This window comes from Chiroxiphia lanceolata, chromosome 17 (genome assembly GCF_009829145.1).
Source record: "Chiroxiphia lanceolata isolate bChiLan1 chromosome 17, bChiLan1.pri, whole genome shotgun sequence".
Taxonomy (NCBI): domain Eukaryota; kingdom Metazoa; phylum Chordata; class Aves; order Passeriformes; family Pipridae; genus Chiroxiphia; species Chiroxiphia lanceolata.
The window spans coordinates 6,753,636-6,773,176 of record NC_045653.1 but is presented as its reverse complement, the minus strand read 5'-3'; the positions used below and the strand labels follow the sequence as shown (position 1 = coordinate 6,773,176).

Here is a 19,541-nt window from a genome sequence, read left to right as displayed (position 1 = left end):
TGGATCACTAATGAAAAACTGAGTAGTACAAAGCGGAGTCAGTCTCCCGTGCAACACCACTCAATTTATCCTTTGAGTTTCCACAGTGAAACTCCAGTAATTACTTTCTGAGTGTCATTTCCTGACAAGTTCTCAGCGCTGCTGGAGCAGGAGGGTCCATGCTGGTCTGTTAAGTGGTGATCGAGGGAGAATCTGAAGTGTTTGCTTCATGTGAGACCTATAAAATGTCAGTTTTTCAGGGGGAAATGTTAAGGTTTTGAGACTCTTCAGTATGGTGATATTTTCAATACTAAAAGTAGATGAAGTAGTTGGTACTGCACACTGTGCTATGCACGTGTCACCGGGCACCAGTTTACATTTTAAGTTCCTAAATATTTTTGGGAGTAACTCTCTGAGATTTCTTTGTTGTTATAATCGATCACTCTATACCTTTATACCAGTAAGAAATGAATTACAACAAAATACTTTCAGGCTCCTCCAGCTCCTACTGAAAGGGACAGAATTTCCAGTGTTTTCAAGGAAATCAAGCTATGTTTGATGAATACCTTCTTCTTTGGATAAATGTTGACAGATATTATTCAGCCAGATATAGACCTGAACAAATAATGCAAAATATTATTACAGATGGATAATTTATGTGACAAATAGCAGCTCTGTTTGACAAATAATATTAGTCTGTCTCTAGGGCTGGCTACAAAAGATGGTATTGCCACATCAAAATATCACATCAGTCACCTGTATTGATATTTCACGTAAATGGCCAGTGAAGACCTTTCAGATACCCAGTCATAGGAAACAGCCACTCCCCTGTAAATAAATGGGAGCAGTTAGTGCACTCTGAGCCAAGTTCAAACCTGACAAAAGTGAATACATTAGGAGATGAAAGTTGATAACACCAAACTGGAACTTTAAGACAATCCAAGTTGTGTCCACTGCCGTTAAAATCTCTTAAATGACATGTTCAACATGCAGGTAGAGTGAGTTCAGCATAATTCATTGTAAAGCAAGCCAGTGCCTTTGATTTAACAAAAAATAAAAAGTGTTTTCTTTGAAAACGCAGCTTGGAAAAGGAAGTAGCTACTCTAAATTTCATCACAGGTCAATCACTGCATTACATCCCAACTCTTACCTTTAAGCTTCTCTACTCTACTTGCTTTGCAGAAAGTGTTTGTGCACTGTAGCTGGGAGGCACTGAGTCAACAGAAAATCCTCAGAAGGCTTTGCCTCAAAGACATTTTATCATGCTGTTCTGGATAGAAACCAAAATCTTCTATTATTGAAAGCTGTATTAAAAAAACAGACTCCAAAATGAGTGAAAACATGACCTGGTGCTGGCTAAAAGATGTGTGTATGTTAATCCAGGATATTTCTGGCTGTGTGGACAACACTAGCATTCAGATTGATACTCAGAAGTTATGAGATCTCTGTAAAGCAACATGTAGCCACTACTTGACCTTCTTCTCTTGTATTGAGCTCCCTTGGAGCACTGACCCGAGAAGGGCTAAAAGGGAGATGCTGTGGAGCACAGAGTGTGAGGAACAGGCTCCCTCAGCCCAGCCCTCCCTTCTGGGCCCTGCACAGCTGGGAGCTGCTGTGTCTCTTGCTCCTTGCAGCGAGCAGATGAGGATGTTCAACACTGTTAATGTTTAACAAGGACAAGTGTAAGGAATCCTTAACAGCGAAAAGCTTCACTAGACTTGAATAAAAATCACTCCTCATTTGCACAGGGAGCAGGATTTCTGCATGGCTTGGTTTTGTTGTCACAGGAAATGATAGAGCTGGGTGCACATTAGCTATGATCTTCTCCTAAGTGAAGCTGAAACAATGTCTCAGTGAGTTGTGCCGGTGTTTGCAACGATTGTGATCCTGTGCAGGGCTCACTGACAGCCACGGTTCTGGGTGTGCACGTGCACACATTCCAGGAGTATTTTTGCATTAGACTGCTGTCGTGTTATGATGATTCGGGCAGGATGGTCCACAGAATAAGGATAAGCTGAGTAAAAGCCATGTAGCTCAAATTCCTCTGCAGGTAGCGAAGGGAAAGAGTTGCCAGATATCAAGGCAGGTTGAATTGCCTCCCCTGGAGGAGCCCAGGTGTCTCAGGTGAGTGCACAGGAGTCACAGCCATCCTGTGGCTGCCTGGGGGGTGTGAACCAGTGTGTATTAAAGGCTGAGAGTCAGAAAGAAAAGGCAGAGGAACACGTTTGCTGTGCTATCCTTGAGCAGTTACCCATATCCTGTGTGCCTTCCACTGCCTTGCTCAATCAACTGCGGATGGCTCAGATGATGTGGCTTTAACCCTTCTTTCTTGATTTAGTCCCAGGAAGGTCAGGGGACCTTTGTGGAGTCATTACAGTGATGTTTCCATGGTGTGGAGACTACAGGCAAAACCTTCTAGGAGGTCCTCTGAGGGCTCCAGTGAGACTGTGCTGGGTAAACGGAGAGGGGCAGGAAGCCCTGGAAGGGCTCATGTGCAGTGCTGTGTTGGCAGCTGCCCAAGAATAAGCCAGAAATCTCCTGTCTCACCATTAAACACATTTTATACCATGTCTAGGCCAAAAATATAAAAACCTCACCTCTCATTCCAGAGAATGTCTGGAGCCCCAGACTCTTCCTTCAATTGTGAATGTTGATTTTTCTTTCGAATCACTTGCGTGACTGTGCTGAATTTTGGGTGGGTGATGAAAATTTAATCTGTGTTAAACAAGCTGCTTTAACCTGGCAGGTAAATGAATGCATTATTAACACAATCTCATGTATTTCCTTAATGTGCCTGCTTTATAATAGAAGTTTTGTGATCCAGCCTTGTATAAAAACATTCTGCTTGGGTGCCCCAGTCACACTCTATCAGGCAACATAGCACAGACTGACTTAGTGGCATTTTGGTGGATAATATGACAAAATTTTTTTCCTTTTAAGAAAAAAATATAACCAAAACAAACACGAGAATGAACACTACAAAAATCGTGTCATGCTGAGAGAAAATCCCTACAAATACACAGTGATAAAGGTCAGGATCTGTTGCTCAAGTCTTGTTTGCAAGTGAAAATACCATGTTAACCTGTGGCTGTCAAAAACCTAAGTGAGCCAAACAGACTTCTGACAAATAATTTTGACAGTTCTCACAAGTTGAAAAGTGCCTTTTTTGCCTCTCTTGTCTTTTGAAATGTTTCCCTCCTGCTTACAGATGTGTAGAGAGAAAGAGAGTTAACAGAGGTAGTAAAACAACAGAGGGCTGTTAAAAATAACCTCCCCCAAGCACTGCCTTGTGTGCTCTCTGGGGAAGGGACTCTGTCAGTGGTCTAAGTTCCTAACTAAACTCTCTGAATTTGAAAGACATAGAATTATTTGTTTCTCTCCTGTAAACATTGTTTTCTTCACACATTATCAAGCAAATTAAGAGATGTTCCCTGTTGCTTTCGTGTCTTGGGCAGAATTTTATTCTAGTCTAAAGGAGACCTCAGTGAAGGTAAGAAGAATGAATAGTTGAGTACTACACAGAGCCAAAGGTGCCCTCTTTTCTGCAATTATTTTAAACGAAAAAAATATATTAAAAATTAAATTTGAAAAAAATGGTCATACTGCTGCAAAAATCTTTGAACCCTTCTCCACGTAAAAAGGCCTAACAGGCAAAAATACTCTACAACTTCCTCTCAAGAGCTGCTATCCTGAATAAATAGGATCTTGCATTTTAAAGCTGGCAGAGCTTAGCCTTAAGGAAACTATATTTTTCAATTCAAATATATCCATACTCTTGTTTACTCACCCAGAGCCTGTTCAGTGGGGAATTATCTTGTTAAGATCTAATCCTACACAGTGCATGTGAGGTTGTAAATATATGACCGTTTAAAATTCAAATACTGAGCGTGGAGGTCATTGTAGGAAACTCCTGTGCCTCTGCAAGTGTGAATGAATTATCAGGCTGTTTTCCTGCTTCCCTCACTGTTCACATTACTGTTGGCAGCTAGGAGCTATGGCATAAGTTACCTTTATATTAGCATTGAAAATTCCGAGGCTTTAAAACCAAAATATTGCTTTTACCCCACAGTTTTATTTGTGGGCTGTAAAAACAGCGTGTCTGTCGGTCAGACACTGATTTAGAAATCTGGCAGGTTGAAGTGTGGTTGGTGTGGTGTGGTTTAAATAAAGGGAGAGAACACGTGGATTTACCACCTCTGTGGTGGGACTGGTTGTTTTTATGTGCCCCATCAGACCTGTGTCAGGTGGCTGTGGTGCTTGGATGGGTGGAGGTGTTCAATAAACACATCCCTGGAGGTGTCCAAGGAACAACTGGACGTGGCACTCGGTGCTCTGGCCTGGGCGACAAGATGGGGCTGGGTCACAGGTTGGGTGATGACCTTGGAGGTGTTTTCCAGCCTCGATGATTCTGTGATTCTGAGAGGACCTTGTGCTGCAGGGCTGTTTAGCAGAGGGTGCTCTATCTGTGGAGAGATGCAGGCACAGGCAAAGCAGGGGCAGGTGCCTTGTGAGCTCCAGCTCCTTCCCAAGCCTCCTGCTCCTTCCTCTTGCTCCTGTTTGCCTGGATGTCCACCTGGAAGAGTCTGAAAAGGACGATTGGAAAGAAAGACTTTAGGGCAGTAACTCCTCTCCTGGTGGTGAAGCCATTCTCCCAGGGGAGGGGAACATTGGATGTTGTAGCTAATTGAGTAGTGGAGCTACTGGATAAAATATCACAAGTTTCTGGGCTCTGGTGGTAAAACCTACACATTCCTTTCCAATTCCCAGCTCTGCTGCTGTTGAGGAATGGATATCACACATGGGAGCTCTTTGGTCTGTCTCAAAGGAAGGTTTATTCCTGCTACAAAGTCTGTGAAAGAGCTTTGCCGGTGGTGTAACAGCTGTAGCTCTGGGTCTCCGGTGACTCCACTTGCCTTTTTTCTTTGCTTGATTCCTGTTTGCCATTGCAATCCCCACCTGGTTCTCTCAAGAGTGACAGAAATTTGTGTGTGAGCTGGTTGGCAGCACACGAAGCTGTTTTGGTAAAAGAAAGGGGAAGTGTAACACCGGCTTGTTAACGTGGTTCACTAAGTTCATGTGGCAGCTGCACCCCCTGCTACCAACAACAACTTACCCCCTCTTCACCCTGAAAATTTCAAAATGCTCCTGATTTTTCTTTCAAGTTATCTAGTATGCAGGACTTCACACTCAGGGTAAGACACAGGAGAGCATGCAAAATTGATGTTTTCGCTTCTTACCAGACTTTCTAACTAAAAAAGTTTCCCCCTGGCAGTTTTATCTCCAGATATTACCACCCCATCCCCTAAAATTGTAAAAGCCCCTGTGTATTTGCTATCTTGTGGACTTTTGCCAGGTTTCAAAGGGAGTTTCTATTTGCTGGGCAGGTTGTCGATAGAACATAAAATATGAATGAAATTGTAATTTTATGGCAGGCACTGGAGCTGTAACTGTCATGAGCCCTCTGTGTCCTCCACATCCACGTGAAAAAGCAGTCTCTAAAAACATTTGATTGACTTTTTTATTTTCCAGTTAAGCCAGGAAAAGATCCTCAAAATTATGAACATGGTGAAAAATAAAGAAGTGAGCATTGAGGGGGCTTTGCATTTGGCACAGAAGGAGGTGTATGCTGAGAAGGTAAGGTCGCTCCTCTGATCTATTTTGCGAGATATTCAAATGTATGAGCACTAGGAGCACATCTGTGCTGTTTTCAAAGGTACAATCCCAGCTTGTGCAAACACATGCACTCAAGTTTCTAACAAAATAGGACATGTACTAATGGCTGATGGTACCTGTGTCCTATGTAATGGATATTTCATGTAGATGCTGCAAGAGGGGCAGGAACACCTTTCACTATCCCAGGTTGCTCCAAACTCCTTCCAACCTGGCCTTGAACACTTCCAGGGATGGGGCAGCCACAATTTCTCTGTTCCAGGGCCTCACCATGGTCACAGTGAAGAATTTCTTCCCAATATCCCATCTAACCCCACTCTCTGTCTGTATGAAGCCATTCCCCCTTGTCACTCCATGCCCTTGCAAATAGTCTCTCTCTATCTTTGTTAAGGTGATTAAAAAGGCCAGGATGCTGCTGCTGTGCATCTCCATGTGGAATTCTTCTCCAGAGCCTCCAGAGCTGTTTAAACACTGTCTGCTGAGGGACATTTTACCTGAGAATGTGTTTGGATTTGGGTGGGCAAACGTCAGCCCAGTGCTGGATGTATTGCTGATTTCTATTCTGTTTTTCAGGATTCCCAGGATTTGTTAACTGGATCACAATTTAACTTCATTATCTACAAATACAAACACTATCGGTGGCAGAAGCGAATTTTGCAGGTAACTTGAAAGATTGTCCCTTTTGGAGCAATATTTAAAAATATATTATGCTTAAGTTGCTGGGTTAATGTTAGTGGGCAGCTTAAAAAAATCTTGTGGGTCAGCAGCCCATCAGAGAGGTGTAAGATAGAGAAAAAAATCTCTACTTTTTACACCAGAAGTATTCTGGGGGTAATATCTGACATTCCCTGTACTGAGGCCCCTGGGAGGGCTGTGCAGGGGACCTGATGATCTAAGAGGTTATTTCACCCCTGCAAAACATGAGTTGTCCCAGGGTGATGGATGATAATGGGCTCTGCCTGGGAGTTCTTATTAACTACCAAGAGTAAATGCATACAAGTGATGTAAACACACCTAAATATCTGTGCCTTTTGACAGGACATCACTTCCACTGCACTCACTAAAACCTTGGGAAGGAACATTCCTGGGATACTCAATGTGCATTTGGTAGACTGTGCAGTTTGTCTCTGGTTACTCTACCCTGTGAATCGTTTTTTGGATATCAGGAACCCTTAAGACTTTATTGACTTGCATGATATTAAAGCGAACTTGTGTTGGCAACACTTGATGATGATTTGATTCCATGAAGTCAGGGACAAAGGATTCATCTTGTTTCCAGGGACCTGGATTTCACTGAGTTTTCCTGTAATTTTGACAAAATTTAAAAATGAGCAAGTCCAAATCCCATATGCTAGAGGGTATTTTTTATTTACTACATCTAAACTGTGGAAAGTATAATCTCCTTATTTCCCTCAACATCCACCATGTTTTGGAATTAAAAGGTTATTTCTTTAGACATAAAACTGATGGAAAAAATTGAGAGACCTGTAGTTGATGTGGAAGTTATCAGTCTGGGAATCTGGAGTCATTTAATTTCAGTTCTCTAGTTTAACAGCAGCCTTCAAAAGTCAGAGATAATAATGAGAATGGTTCTGCTTTGAAGGTTTCCAGCTATAAACAGAAGGCAGGGAAAGGCCACAGTGTGGGCATTTGGTTGGCATGGTCTGCACATGCAAATTTTTAACCCTGCAAATGTAGGCTGGGCAGTGGAAGAAGAAGGATCTCATCTTGAAGCAAACAATTTTTAATTGTTATAGCCATGAAACTGCACTAAAGTAATTTTATTGGCTATTATTACTCCATCTATTTGTACACATATATATGTGTAAAAATAGGGAGGAAGGGATTTTTTTAACTGGGCAGGTAGTTAAACACAGGGGAAATGGTTTTAAACTAAATGAGGAAATTTTTTACTCAGAAGGTGATGAGGCCCTGGCACAGGTTGCCCAGAGAAGCTGTGGCTGCCCCATCCCTGGAAGTGTCCAAGGCCAGGTTGGACAGGGCTTGGAGCAACCTGGGCTAGTGGAAGTTGTCCCTGCCCATGGCAGGGGGGTGGAATGGAATATTCTTTAAGGTCCTTCCAACCCAAACCATTCTGTGATTCTGTGACAAAAAACTCTGTGTTAGGTAAGATCTAAATCAAAACACAGTAATATTTATATCAGAAAGTAATCCCTCAACAGTCCCCTCTTTTCCTGACATGGAAGCTGCTGCTATAACCACCCTCACTGCATTTCAGTGCTGGGGCACAGGCTGAAGGAGTAACTGAACCTCTGCTCAGATGGTCCTGCCATTAGTTCTTGCTACCACTGCTGCTGAATGGGAAGATTCTGCACTGGGTTGTATGAGACAAGGGGAATTTAAAAACAAGTAATATCTCAGAGTGATAAATTGATACATATTCATCAAAAGAGACAGGGAGACACAGCTGCATGGAATATCTGTTTTGTAACTAAAACAAATATTGTATGGTATCTTGATGATGGAATGTCATTTTTTTATCCTTTCTATTCTGAGCTGTTCCTTTCCCTAAATGCCTTTGCATGGTGATATTGGGATGTTGTCTTTGCCTTCCTGTGACAAGAAGCGATGGAGTCAAGTAATGAAGAATCTTCTCTTCCAGATTGATTTCAACACAAGGACCATTTTTAACATTGAAAAAGGAATTATTAAGAAACAGTTCCCTTTCTCTCAAGTCAAAGCCTGTGAAGACACTGAAAGGAGGCGCTTCAGCATTGTGTTTCATGGGAGACAAGATTATGAGCTGGAAGCTGTGTCTCTTGATGATAAAAGGAAGGTAAGTTTTTACAATGCCATGGACAGATTGCTATAAATAACAGTTGATGTGCTGGTGGCACCCAGCAGGTCCCAATCATTGTTATGCTGTGCTTTGTGTGAGCAAAAAAGGAGGAATGTCTTTATTCCATGTGTGTTTGTGCTCAGAACAAAGGGAACGGGAGTTCAAGATAAAGCTTGGCCTTAGGATTTGGGCACAGTTCTCTGGGACTGGAGATGTAAAGCCAGCTCAAGACATGATATGAAAGTGGATGCAGTTCTGCAACTACACCTGGAATGTAACCCCTCTGAGAGAGGATGAAAACAAGCAAAAAAACCCTGATGATGTGCACAGTTGAATCTTAATTGAAACTTTCTAAGCACTTTTTATTCTCTGTATAAGGTACTTTTTAAAATGTCTGCTTTTAATAATGAACAAGGTCATCCTGATGCTGTGAAAAGAAGACCTAGTGATTAATCTTTCGCCATCAAAAGAAACCGAAATGACACAATTAGCAGAGGAATGAAGTCTAGGTACAACTAATTGTTTAATTAAATGATGCAGTGCTGCAAGATTTTGTATGAGCTGCTTCACTTCAAGATTTCAGCTCCTTTTGAGTTCTACTGAAACACGAGAAAGTCAAGTCACGAGCTTTTCACCTGAATGCAGGTGTCCAGGGGTGGGCAGCTCTTGGAGTTTGTGTCGTTGAATCCACCCTGCACAATTTAGACTGAGGTACAAACTTTAAACCTCATGGAAGAATTTGCATCCAGACTTCTACTGTGACTCGTTTTTAGGGGGCTTTTTTTCCTCAGAAGGATTAATTCCCTGCAAACCCCAGCAATTCACCCCCCCATGCAGAAACCTTTCTTCCAGATGAGCAGAACCTCGTGGTTGATCAGCCTAATTTTGTTCAAAACAGATTATTAAGCAGAAGAGCTCAAAAAGGAACATGTATTTAGTAACAAGAACATCACATATGGCCCTGTACAGCACAAAGAGCTCTTTAAATTCACACCCACCTTAATCCATAATATTTTCCACTGTAGCCAAACCTGAGGTTTCTGGCTTAATCAATCAGGTGCTACTTGGGCTTGAACTGATCTGAACAGACACTTTGTCCTAGATTATTTTGTGTATGAGTTAAAAAAGTAAAGTTAAGTTTTACAGTAATCCTTCCAAAATAAAATTGTATTCTCCTTACACTGATGGGTTTAGAATTGTGGGCATAAAGCCAAATTGCAGTTAAGTAGTTTAGCATAAATTACTTATTTTATGTTCGTTTGTTTTACCTATTTGGCTGCAGTTTAGAGTGTTGTCTGTCATCTTTGGACTTGAAAAATCCAACTATTGATGTCTTATTCAAGGGAATTAACATGGAAAATATTCTCTCTCTGCTGCCACTTTTTGTCTAGATAATATACCTCCTGAGCAGAGTTTTACAGAGCAATTCATACAAGAGACCAGTGGAGTCCTGCTCTGGGAGACCTGCAGAATGGGATGTGATACATGAAGGGCTGCTGGATTTGCAGCAAAACACTTTTGCATCCACTGAATGGGTGAAGTATGAACTCTGGGCTGTGGATTTCGTTAAAATTTCTGATAAATGCATTAAGACTTTAATTTGCTGATAATGAGTTAATTATTTAATTGCTTTTGAAAGTTAAAAAGTGGATGGCAAATCTGCATGAGATGGAAACATTAAAGTAAACTTTCAGTGCAATAGTGGCCTCAACAAACCAAAGTTCTGGTGTGTGCTGGAGCCTGCTGGGTCCATTAGCAACACTGATCTGTAATGGTGATGGTGCTCAGAGGGATTTAATGGTGGGATTTTATGTTTATATCTTTATTTTCCCCTTCATTCTAAGTAATAAGGACAAGGAGACACTGGAGAAGTATAGGAGTCCTTCTAGAGAACATTGACTCCCATTTACCAAATGACTGCCCCAAAATTCATAATTGCTTCTCATAATGTTCTGAGCTCCCTTCCCGGGGGGTGACCAGCCACGGAGGCCTGATGGGGTGGTGGGATTGGAGACAGGAATCATTATTCAGTAGGAAATGGGCTGTCATCACCATTTCAGCCCCTAAACCATCCCAGATCAGCACAGCTTTTGCTTCTGCTTGTTCTGTTGCTGGATTAGTGAAGCAGCCCCAGTGGTTTTACATAGTTTGCTCCCCATTCCACAGACAAACCACCCTTCCCTGAGCCAGCTCCTAAAATACCTGGAAGTTGCTTATGCTACCAAAGGAGAGAAAGAGAGGAGGGGGAAAAAATCTGTCTAGCAAAACTAAGGAAAAAAATTTAACATTGTAATTTTCTGCATGGGGCAATTATCTCAACACCCTCCACAGAAAATGATTTTAATTGTTTTTAAAAGGCTACGCCTGTATGTCTTGTAAACACTATCCTCAAGTGTGTCCAGGATTTGTTACCTTGCAACAGTTAACAAGTTTGTTAACAAACAAAAATTGATTTTTATTTATCTTGTGAAGCAAAGCCCTTGTTGCTTTCTTCTTTATATTAATCCTCTCTCTTTTTTCCTCTTTTTTTTTGCTTTTTTTGGCAAAGTAAATAATGGTGGAAGTATCTGGAGATCCGATTAAACTATAAGTCTCTGCCTTAAAGAAAGGAGAGATCAATATAACTGCCAGCTCCATTAAACAATTCTTATCACTTTGACTGTTTATGTGGGAATAGATGCAATTTATATTTTATGTTTAATTCTTCTGGAGCAGCTAAACTTATTTAAATTCCTCATAGAACACCTTAATCAACCGGCCACACCTTAAAGAGAGAGTGGAGGAAAAGGAAGGTTTGATAGAACTGTCAGAATGATAAAGAAAGGCAGAAATCCTCAAGAAAAATAAGAGCACAAATGCTTAAATAAGAATAAACCCCACATACTGTAAAGCCCCATCTGTTGTTGAATGGGGGAACCTTTGTTTTGAGCAGCAGAACAGAATCTCGGAGGGGAGACTAAAGCAGAAGGTTCTGCTGAATTACAAGCTGTGTATGGTCAAGGCAGCGTTTTTCCAGGATTAATTTATTCTTTAAGTAGGTTTTACCCAAATTTTGGCACTGTCATTTCTGATGGAAGCCCTTGAGCCTTGTCCCTTTCCTGCCAAGTGACTCATGGGACCAGCATGAGTTCCCACGAAGTAATAGGATTTTTGGGAGGGAGGGATATTGGCCTATATGACTGGGAACTAAATTTGGTGACTTGTTTATAGCTTGGGGGCAGTGAAACTGGGAAGACACAGAAGCTCTGAAGCCTTGTCTTATTATGCACTGCTCAGTCACACAGGGGATTCCTTTAAAAGCTCATAGTCCAAGTGATCCACCCTTCCAAAGAAACAAGAGGAATAAGTGGAGTGGGAGGGACAGAGAGTGGCTACAAAATTAACAGGAGTTGGGTGATTTTTGGTTGATGGTCAGATCTCTGTTTCAGCTCTCGTTGGGCATGGCAGGCTGTTCAGAGTTGGTGTCAGTTTGCTTAGATAAGAATAAGTAGCCCTCAAATAAGAATATCTCAAAGGTTTTATGCTTTAGCATTGATACTTTTTGCCTGTCCCATGGAAGATGTTGTAAAAATGTGGAGATTTATTGATTTTAGGAAGTGCCATAACAAAAGTAAGGCTTGTGTAACTAAGTAGTCAATGAAGAATGAGCTGTATGTCCATTCCTTGTTCTTCAGGTACTTGGTGCAACTACGTGAAGGAGAATTGACTTTATATTGCATAGGTGTGGGAGGAAAGAACAGGACTGCAGACCCTGGAGCAAACACAATTAATTTGTCAGGTGGGGATGTGAGTGTCAGCAAGGAGAATGGATGCAGCACCTTTTCAGTTCAGACCAAAGATCACAATTACTTGTAAGTATAGTTGGTAATTAATAATTTATTAACGCAGAAGTACTGAAAACAAGGTCAAGCAGCAGAGGGCCTCAATGTTTCAGAATAAAATAACAATACTGGAGAAATGAGACCATCAGAATTATATAGATTCCTGCTCCCATTGCTCTGCAGTGATTTGATGAGGATTTTCAGGAGGAATCAAAAGTACCACATCATGGAACTGAAATACTGCCCACAGCAACTTGTCTAGTTGTCATGTCAGGAGCCAGGGAAGAGGAGATGCACATTCAGCTTGGTAGGACAGATGTGTGAGCAGGTCCTGCTTGTGCAACAAGCACAGCAAGGTGTAACAAGCTGTTCACCTTCCCCCAAGGTGGAGAGGAGGAATTATGAGGTAACTGCACCACGAAGTCAATATATGGCAAAACTTCAGCTCTCTAACCTTAGACACATAAGCAATTAACTTTACCTGAAAAGGTCAGAGTCAGCAGCATTGGGCTGCTTTGACAAGTAAAGCTGCTGAACATCATTCTGCTTAAATCAGAACTATCTGTGGCTGTGTTAGTCAGCATGTTATTTACACTGCCTCGTGTTTATATATGACATTCTTAAATTTCAGGTTTCGAATACCCTTTACTGTCCAAAACAGCAGGCCAGAGGATGCTGGCAAGCTCCAGAATGAATGGGTGTCTCTCCTAGAAAGGTACTGTCAGCTGGGCCAGGGGACCTCCCCACCTCAGGAGGGATCTCAAGGATGCACCTCCCCTGAATCTGATTATGAGGAATTTATTGTACCTCTGAATGAACAGAAAGAGGAGACTCTGCACTTTGGTGTGAGTTCTACAAGGACCAGTCTGAACAAGTCTCCAAGCCCCCTGACAAAGTCTGCAGAGGGGGAAGCAGCCCCAGCATCACCATCTCTTCCACTTCCCATAAGTAGGGCTGAGGTCCCACCAGCCCCTCCTGCCCTTCCACAGCCCTGCAGCCTCTCTCCAGCAGCAAAGAGAACCAAAGCCTTTCACTGGGATGTTGTTCCTTCTGATAAGGTGAGGATGAAACTGATGGTGGCTGTTAAAGAAAAAAAAATATTTATGTATTGTGTTACATCTATAGTTATAAAAGTACAGCTGTGCCACAAAACAACCTTCTCTGTGTTTGGATGGAACAAAGTGCCTCTGTTCTGGCTTTCTGTTTACCCTGTGTCACTCCTGTATTTTTAGATTCACAAATCTCTCTGGGGATCACGTGACCCATGTAAGAAGAAAATTGATGTATCCAGACTCTGTGACCAGTTCCAGATCCAGGACACAGCAGTGTTTTCGGGCAATGAGCCTTCAGTGAATCAGCACATCATGTTAGACCGAAAAGTTGCACACAACTTCAGTAAGTGTGTTGATAAGAGCTGTGTCCTCCTCTCTGAGCTGGGCTGAACACTGCATACATTTTCTGTTTGTACTTCCTGCCATTCAACAGGCAATGAGGCAAACTTCTGGATCATGTTTTAATTCAATGCCCCTCTACTAATTTATAAAAGAAGACCTCATGGCTGAGTTGCTCCAAATGTGGTCCTTAATGATGTAGAGGTGAAGCCCAAAGCTTCTTCTCTTCTTGTACAAAACATGTGGATGTGCCATTGAACTGTGGTGGTGTTGTCTTAGAGCAGACATGTGAAATCATGTATGTCACCTGTGAAATCAATGTAAGACTGAATTCAGAGGCTTTTCAAATTCTGTGGGTTGCTCAGGTGAAGAAAAGTCAACAGGAGCAGGTTGGGAGCCAGAAGTTTGAGTGTTGTGCTCAGTCTCTCTCCTGCATTGAGGTCAAGAAATTCATGTAGGTGTAGGTGGGTTGGCATAAGAGACCTTTGAGGCAGCTACAAGCCAAGTTTCAGGAATTCTTGGCCTTCCTCTGGCTGAGGGCTCAGGCTGTGAATGACTGTCTTGAACAGGATCCTTCCCTCTCGTATCACAGGATTCTACCAAAGACCTGACCTAGAACAGTCTTTCACAGCTAATGAAGGAATTCAACACGTAGTTCTGCTCTTCCTAATAAAATGATGTAAAGGTCTTTCAATCCTTTTAATGAGAAGTGGTAGATATTAAAGGAGCAAGAGTAATTGTTCTTCAAAGACCACTCTGATTTCTGTTACAGAGATGGCTTTCCAAAAAAGCTCTATAACCTAGAGATGTTTTAAGAAGTGTTACATGTGTAAAGAATTTGGGGCAGTTAATTTTGAAGTTTTAATGATTTTTTCTCTATGAATATTAATAGGAAAGAATGTATTTTGGAGATCATGTAAAGTTTTAATTGGGAACTTTAAATGGGGATAACTTGGAATTATTGCATCCCTTGACTAACAATTTGAAGGGTTAAAAGGAAGAGAGTGATACAGAAGTGCTGTTGCAGATAAAAGGATCTTGTAATAGCACTTTTATCTACTAAATGATTGCAGTTTCTTTGAGGAAATTTCTTTCTTTTGGTTTGCAAATAGCACCATTCCTCCCTTTGATCCTGTTCCTCTTACAACTATTTTTTCAATGGGACATTCTTAATCTTATCCTTAAAGTTCCATCAGTGAGATTTTTGGCCTACACTTATTATAATGGATGTTACTTAGATCAAAAGTTAATTTGATCCTTAGAATTCTGATTAATCTTCCTGCAAGTGCTGCAAACTGCAGTTGTTAAATTAACGAATAAAAGGATGAAGCTCCAAAATTGCCAGTGGGTTAATATTTCTGGAGAATTTGAGTGGGTTTCTGAACACAAGAGAGAAATGAGAGTTCTGAGAGTAGATATATACACTAAATTCGAGTCTAGTGTGTAAGAAAATACAAATAAAAGCTAAGTTATCTTGTGGGTTCTTGTAGACAAAATAAATTTCTGCCGTACAGAGAACATGTATCAGGAAGAAACAAGAAAAACATCCTCAAATTTCCAATGCAAAGTTTTGGGAGACATTATAATGTATATGTTAATCCAAGAATCTGAGATCTAATGGGTGAAAAGCTGATTTAGGAGTCAAAATATCAGCTTCTGTGTCTTGATTGGTGCCTGTTTCTCTGTATGAGACCCACTTTCCCACATAGTATCCTTATTTTGCCTGGGAAAATATTTTGACAAAGTCTGATGACTAGAATTTCTTCAGTGTCTTGATATCAGTTACTGAAAACATTCAAGACAATTTTAAATGCTTTGTAGACAGGTTGTGAAGATTTTAAAATCCACATTTTACTGTGAGTTATTCACTGTTATGGTGATTCCCCACAACTGAAGAGACACACGGTTTAAAAAGCATAGGGAAGCAATAGATATGAGGCATAAAAAGCACAAGAAGGAAAAAAGGAAAGTTCTACCAGGCTTAGCACTAAAGCACAGATCTTATAACAAAATTCAAAGGGTGTAGAGTGTGTCAGAGGAAGAATAAATGGTCTGTACTCCACTGGCCAACACTCTCCAGAACCATTAACAGCTGCCTCGGGCCACAGCAAGTTCCCCTAACCTGAAAAACTCTGTTCCTTTATAGAATTGAATTAAAAAGAAAGTAAATCATACAAATCCTTCCCAGATTCTCCTTCACAATCCCTTTATGCTGCTCAGAGGAGTGTTGGTGTAGCAGAGACTCCAGGGCAAGTCTCGTGCCAGCAAGGGGAAGCATTTAAACGTTTTCCCTTTCTCTGCTGCTGCCCTTTGTTCACTTCCTTGTGATTCCTTTTTTTTGTACCTCCATCCTTCAGTATCAGTGAGGGAGATAGACAGTAATTAAAGAATAACTGGCAAGACAAAGTGGTCTTTTTGGGAGCAACATCCTTACAAATTTTTACTTGCCTAAATGATGACCTTCACCTCTTTGGGGAAGAGACATCTTATTTGCATTTTCCTGTCATAATGAATGTTAGGAGCCAGCCCTGTATCAGCACAGAAATCTTAAACATTACAAAAACTCTTTATCAGATTTTAGGATCTTAGGGAGAAGTGAGCACTTCTCTTTCCTAGTTTACCTTCATTTTGGGAATAAGTTTTCCTACTGGAAATTAAACAAAGTGAGTAAACAAAATCAAAACAAATGGAAAATGTAATTCCTTTAACTTTCAAAATAGTGTGCCAACTTATTGAACTGTTATGTGGAAAAAAATTATTTGAACTGTTGAGGTGAGTACAAGAGAAATACATATGAGCAAGTACTGAGTACTTTCCCAAAACGGTATCTTGATAGTTCTGTCCAAAGCACTGACTATCTTATGAAAGAAATTTGTTTTTCCTTCACTACTGTTCTGTAAATTTAAGGAAAATACAAAAATTGAGTTATTGCTTTGATGATAGCAGCTGCTAAATATTTTGGTTTTTTACTTTCTTTCCTGTGTGTTTGTTATGGGTTTTTTCTTTCTTTCTTTTTTTTTTTTTAAAATCTGATAAGTACAGATGAGATATTTTGGTGATTTTCCTTCCAAGTAATCTAAGAATCCTTTTCCTCCAGATATTTTTCTTAAAAGTTTCCGTATCAAACCAAGTGAGCTGAAAGAAAAACTGTACATCATACATGAAGAGAGTGGGGGACTCACAGATGAGCAGATTACAGCACTAAGGAGGTAATTTTGGGGGTTCAGTTGTTTGTTTATGTTATAAGGTACCCTTTGGAGAAGGCAGAACCTTCTGCAAATAATGTGAAGCTCATGGATGGACTGAGACATTGGATTTATCCTGACTGTGGATATCAGGTTGCACGCAGAAATCAACCCTTGCAACTGAGATTTTTGAATACACAGGACAGGAGTCCAAACAGGATAATCCAGGGCTGGAAAATCCCTCTCTGTGCAAATTGTTCCTGTCAGACTGTCTGAGCCTGAGCAGGAAGTCAAAATTCTACTATTGTAGAATGAAAAAATATTTAAAGTCAAACCCAAGATTACATTTTCAAGACTGTGACCTGTGAGCAGAGTGTTCTGCTCATGTGTCCAGTGGTGGGATATTATTAGAAACTTCAGGACTTAATGTGACACGGAAACCTTTCCATAATTCTCTGAATGATTCTTTATCCTGATGTCTTAAAATCAATAGGAACGCACTCCTTGTCTCTCTAAACTTAATTTTTTTCAGAGCAACGGGATTTTTTTCATTGTGCAAATTCCATTAGAGTTGCATTCATGTACAAAGATATTTATGGAATGCGTTCACATATTCTTGTGCTTCCTTTTTCATGGCTTCCATTGTTCAGTGCTTTAGGCTTTAAACCTCCTAGATAATCTGCTGGGTTTTTTTATGTACATAAGACATCTAAACAATTTTATGGAATATCAGACATTTGATTAAATGAAGATATTTGCTGTCAGTTTTTAAAAATACGTTGTTTGAATTTGCTTAAAAAGTCAGACTTTTTTCAGTGATAAATAGCCTTCCATTTCACAACAGTTAACTTATTTTTAAATGAGAATTCAATTACTTCTTTGTGATAAAGGATGAAAAAAGTACTATTTTGTAATCTGCTTTAGTATAGATTTAATAATTCAAACCCTAGCCATTATTGAATTGAAATGTCAAATTACTGACAACAGTAAAAAAAAATAAACCTTACTTCTTGTCCTGTATTTAACATGCTAAAATATTTGCTTTATTTTTTCTATTTCTGAATATATTACTTTTAATGAAAATGTAGAGCTATCCCCATGAATGTTTAATCACACTTGCTACAAGTTTAGTAGGTTTTTTTGAAGAGAAAGAGAAGATAGACCTGAGTACTTATTTAAGATTCTTTACACTCCTTCTCATATGTTTGCTATAACATCGATTTCATTTTGCTGAAGATATGCTGTGAATTCCCATAGTGAGCACTCAGACAGGCAGGAAGATCTCCAAAGGAGAACTGTGGTGATGTGTTTGTTTTTCCAAGTGGAGTCAATATTTGAAGACATCAATTTTCTAAAAATCTGTGGCCCTGGAGTTCCGACCCTGGAGAATATATTCCGTGGCCTCTTGCAGAAGGAAGGAAGTTGTGGGTCTGTGTTATGTGCTGTCATTGTTTGAGCAAGTGAAAAAACCTGCAAAAACAATGGTAAAGAAGATGACTGTTCTCAGGCACAGGGAAGGATTGCTGAGGTGTCTGTGCAGGGCCAGGAGTTCCACTGATTAAAGAATTAACATGCAACACATAGACCACACTAAATGTAAGAAATTCCAGTGCATGGAATGGAATGATTGTTTTATGTTACAACAATACAGAATGAAGAGGAAGAGGACATTCAACTTTAATTTCTATTTTACAGATACATGCCAACAGCAAAAGATGCAGAAAGGTACCAGTCATTCAGGGGGTCGTGTTCAGAGCTGCACGTGGTTGACCAGTTTATGTTAGAGGTAAGAGGCATTAAAAGGCACCACATGCCATTTCTAGGGCATTCTCTGAGGTAAAACCACTGTTGTTTGGAACTTAAATTTACAATCTCACCCAGAATCAGCATAAGAGGATTATTCTGATAATATTATTCTGATATATATTCAGATTATTCTGATAATATTCTAATAATCAGATTATGGATTCCTTTGCTTCTCCAAGTCACACTCCCTCCCCTTGCTCCAAAGTAGGAGCTGATTTATTCTGAGCTGGGTTTCCAAAATATACAAGCAGAAAATTGTATGTAATTAAACATTCTTGTTCACAAGAAAGGAGTGTCGTTGATTTTAATAATGTCTGGCCCTACCAGCATATTTGAATTTGCATATGCAAATGTGCACATTCAGGTGTGCACCATAGTAAATCCACAGACCTCAAATAAAATTAAGAAACGAGCACAGAAATTAGGAAAACTATGGTGTAGCTGGGTTGCTCAATAAATTACAATGTGTATGTGCATGTTTTGGTATAAACATGAGTTTTGATTCCTTTTCTGTTCAATTCTGTGCAGATGTGTAAAATCCCTCACTTGGGCCAGAGGTTGGATCTCCTGCTCACTGTTCGTGAGCTCCCTGAGAGCATGAGAGATTTGGAGCCTGTGAGTAACAAGAGTCCTTCACAGTGTGTTTGTCATCAGAATCTACCCCTTTGATACTAGAGGGCCAAATTACCTCAGTGCAGATCCTTTTTTTTCTAATATGTGCATTTAACATCATCTTTATTCCACCAAGATGCAAGAAGCAGTAGCTGATGGGCCTGGCAATGGAATAGACTTCCACAAAAGAGGGAGAAAAGAACAGGAAAGGATTTTCAAATTTTTTATTTGATGTTGTTAAACTTTCCTCTTTCTTTGACCAGTGAGAAGTGAATTT

The 19,541-nt window shown here is 40.3% G+C and overlaps 1 protein-coding gene across 1 annotated transcript in view; it reads left to right on the top strand.

Annotated features, from left to right (window-relative positions):
* LOC116795514 (delphilin-like) overlaps window positions 1-19,541 on the top strand; it is a 33,447-nt gene that overhangs the window by 4,796 nt on the left and 9,110 nt on the right. The window contains exons 2-11 of the mRNA XM_032705277.1: window positions 5,509-5,613; window positions 6,223-6,309; window positions 8,273-8,446; window positions 9,841-9,989; window positions 12,124-12,300; window positions 12,902-13,328; window positions 13,503-13,665; window positions 16,759-16,870; window positions 18,542-18,632; window positions 19,181-19,267. Coding sequence (XP_032561168.1) covers window positions 5,509-5,613; window positions 6,223-6,309; window positions 8,273-8,446; window positions 9,841-9,989; window positions 12,124-12,300; window positions 12,902-13,328; window positions 13,503-13,665; window positions 16,759-16,870; window positions 18,542-18,632; window positions 19,181-19,267 — 1,572 coding nt within the window. The remainder of the gene's footprint in view (window positions 1-5,508; window positions 5,614-6,222; window positions 6,310-8,272; window positions 8,447-9,840; window positions 9,990-12,123; window positions 12,301-12,901; window positions 13,329-13,502; window positions 13,666-16,758; window positions 16,871-18,541; window positions 18,633-19,180; window positions 19,268-19,541) is intronic.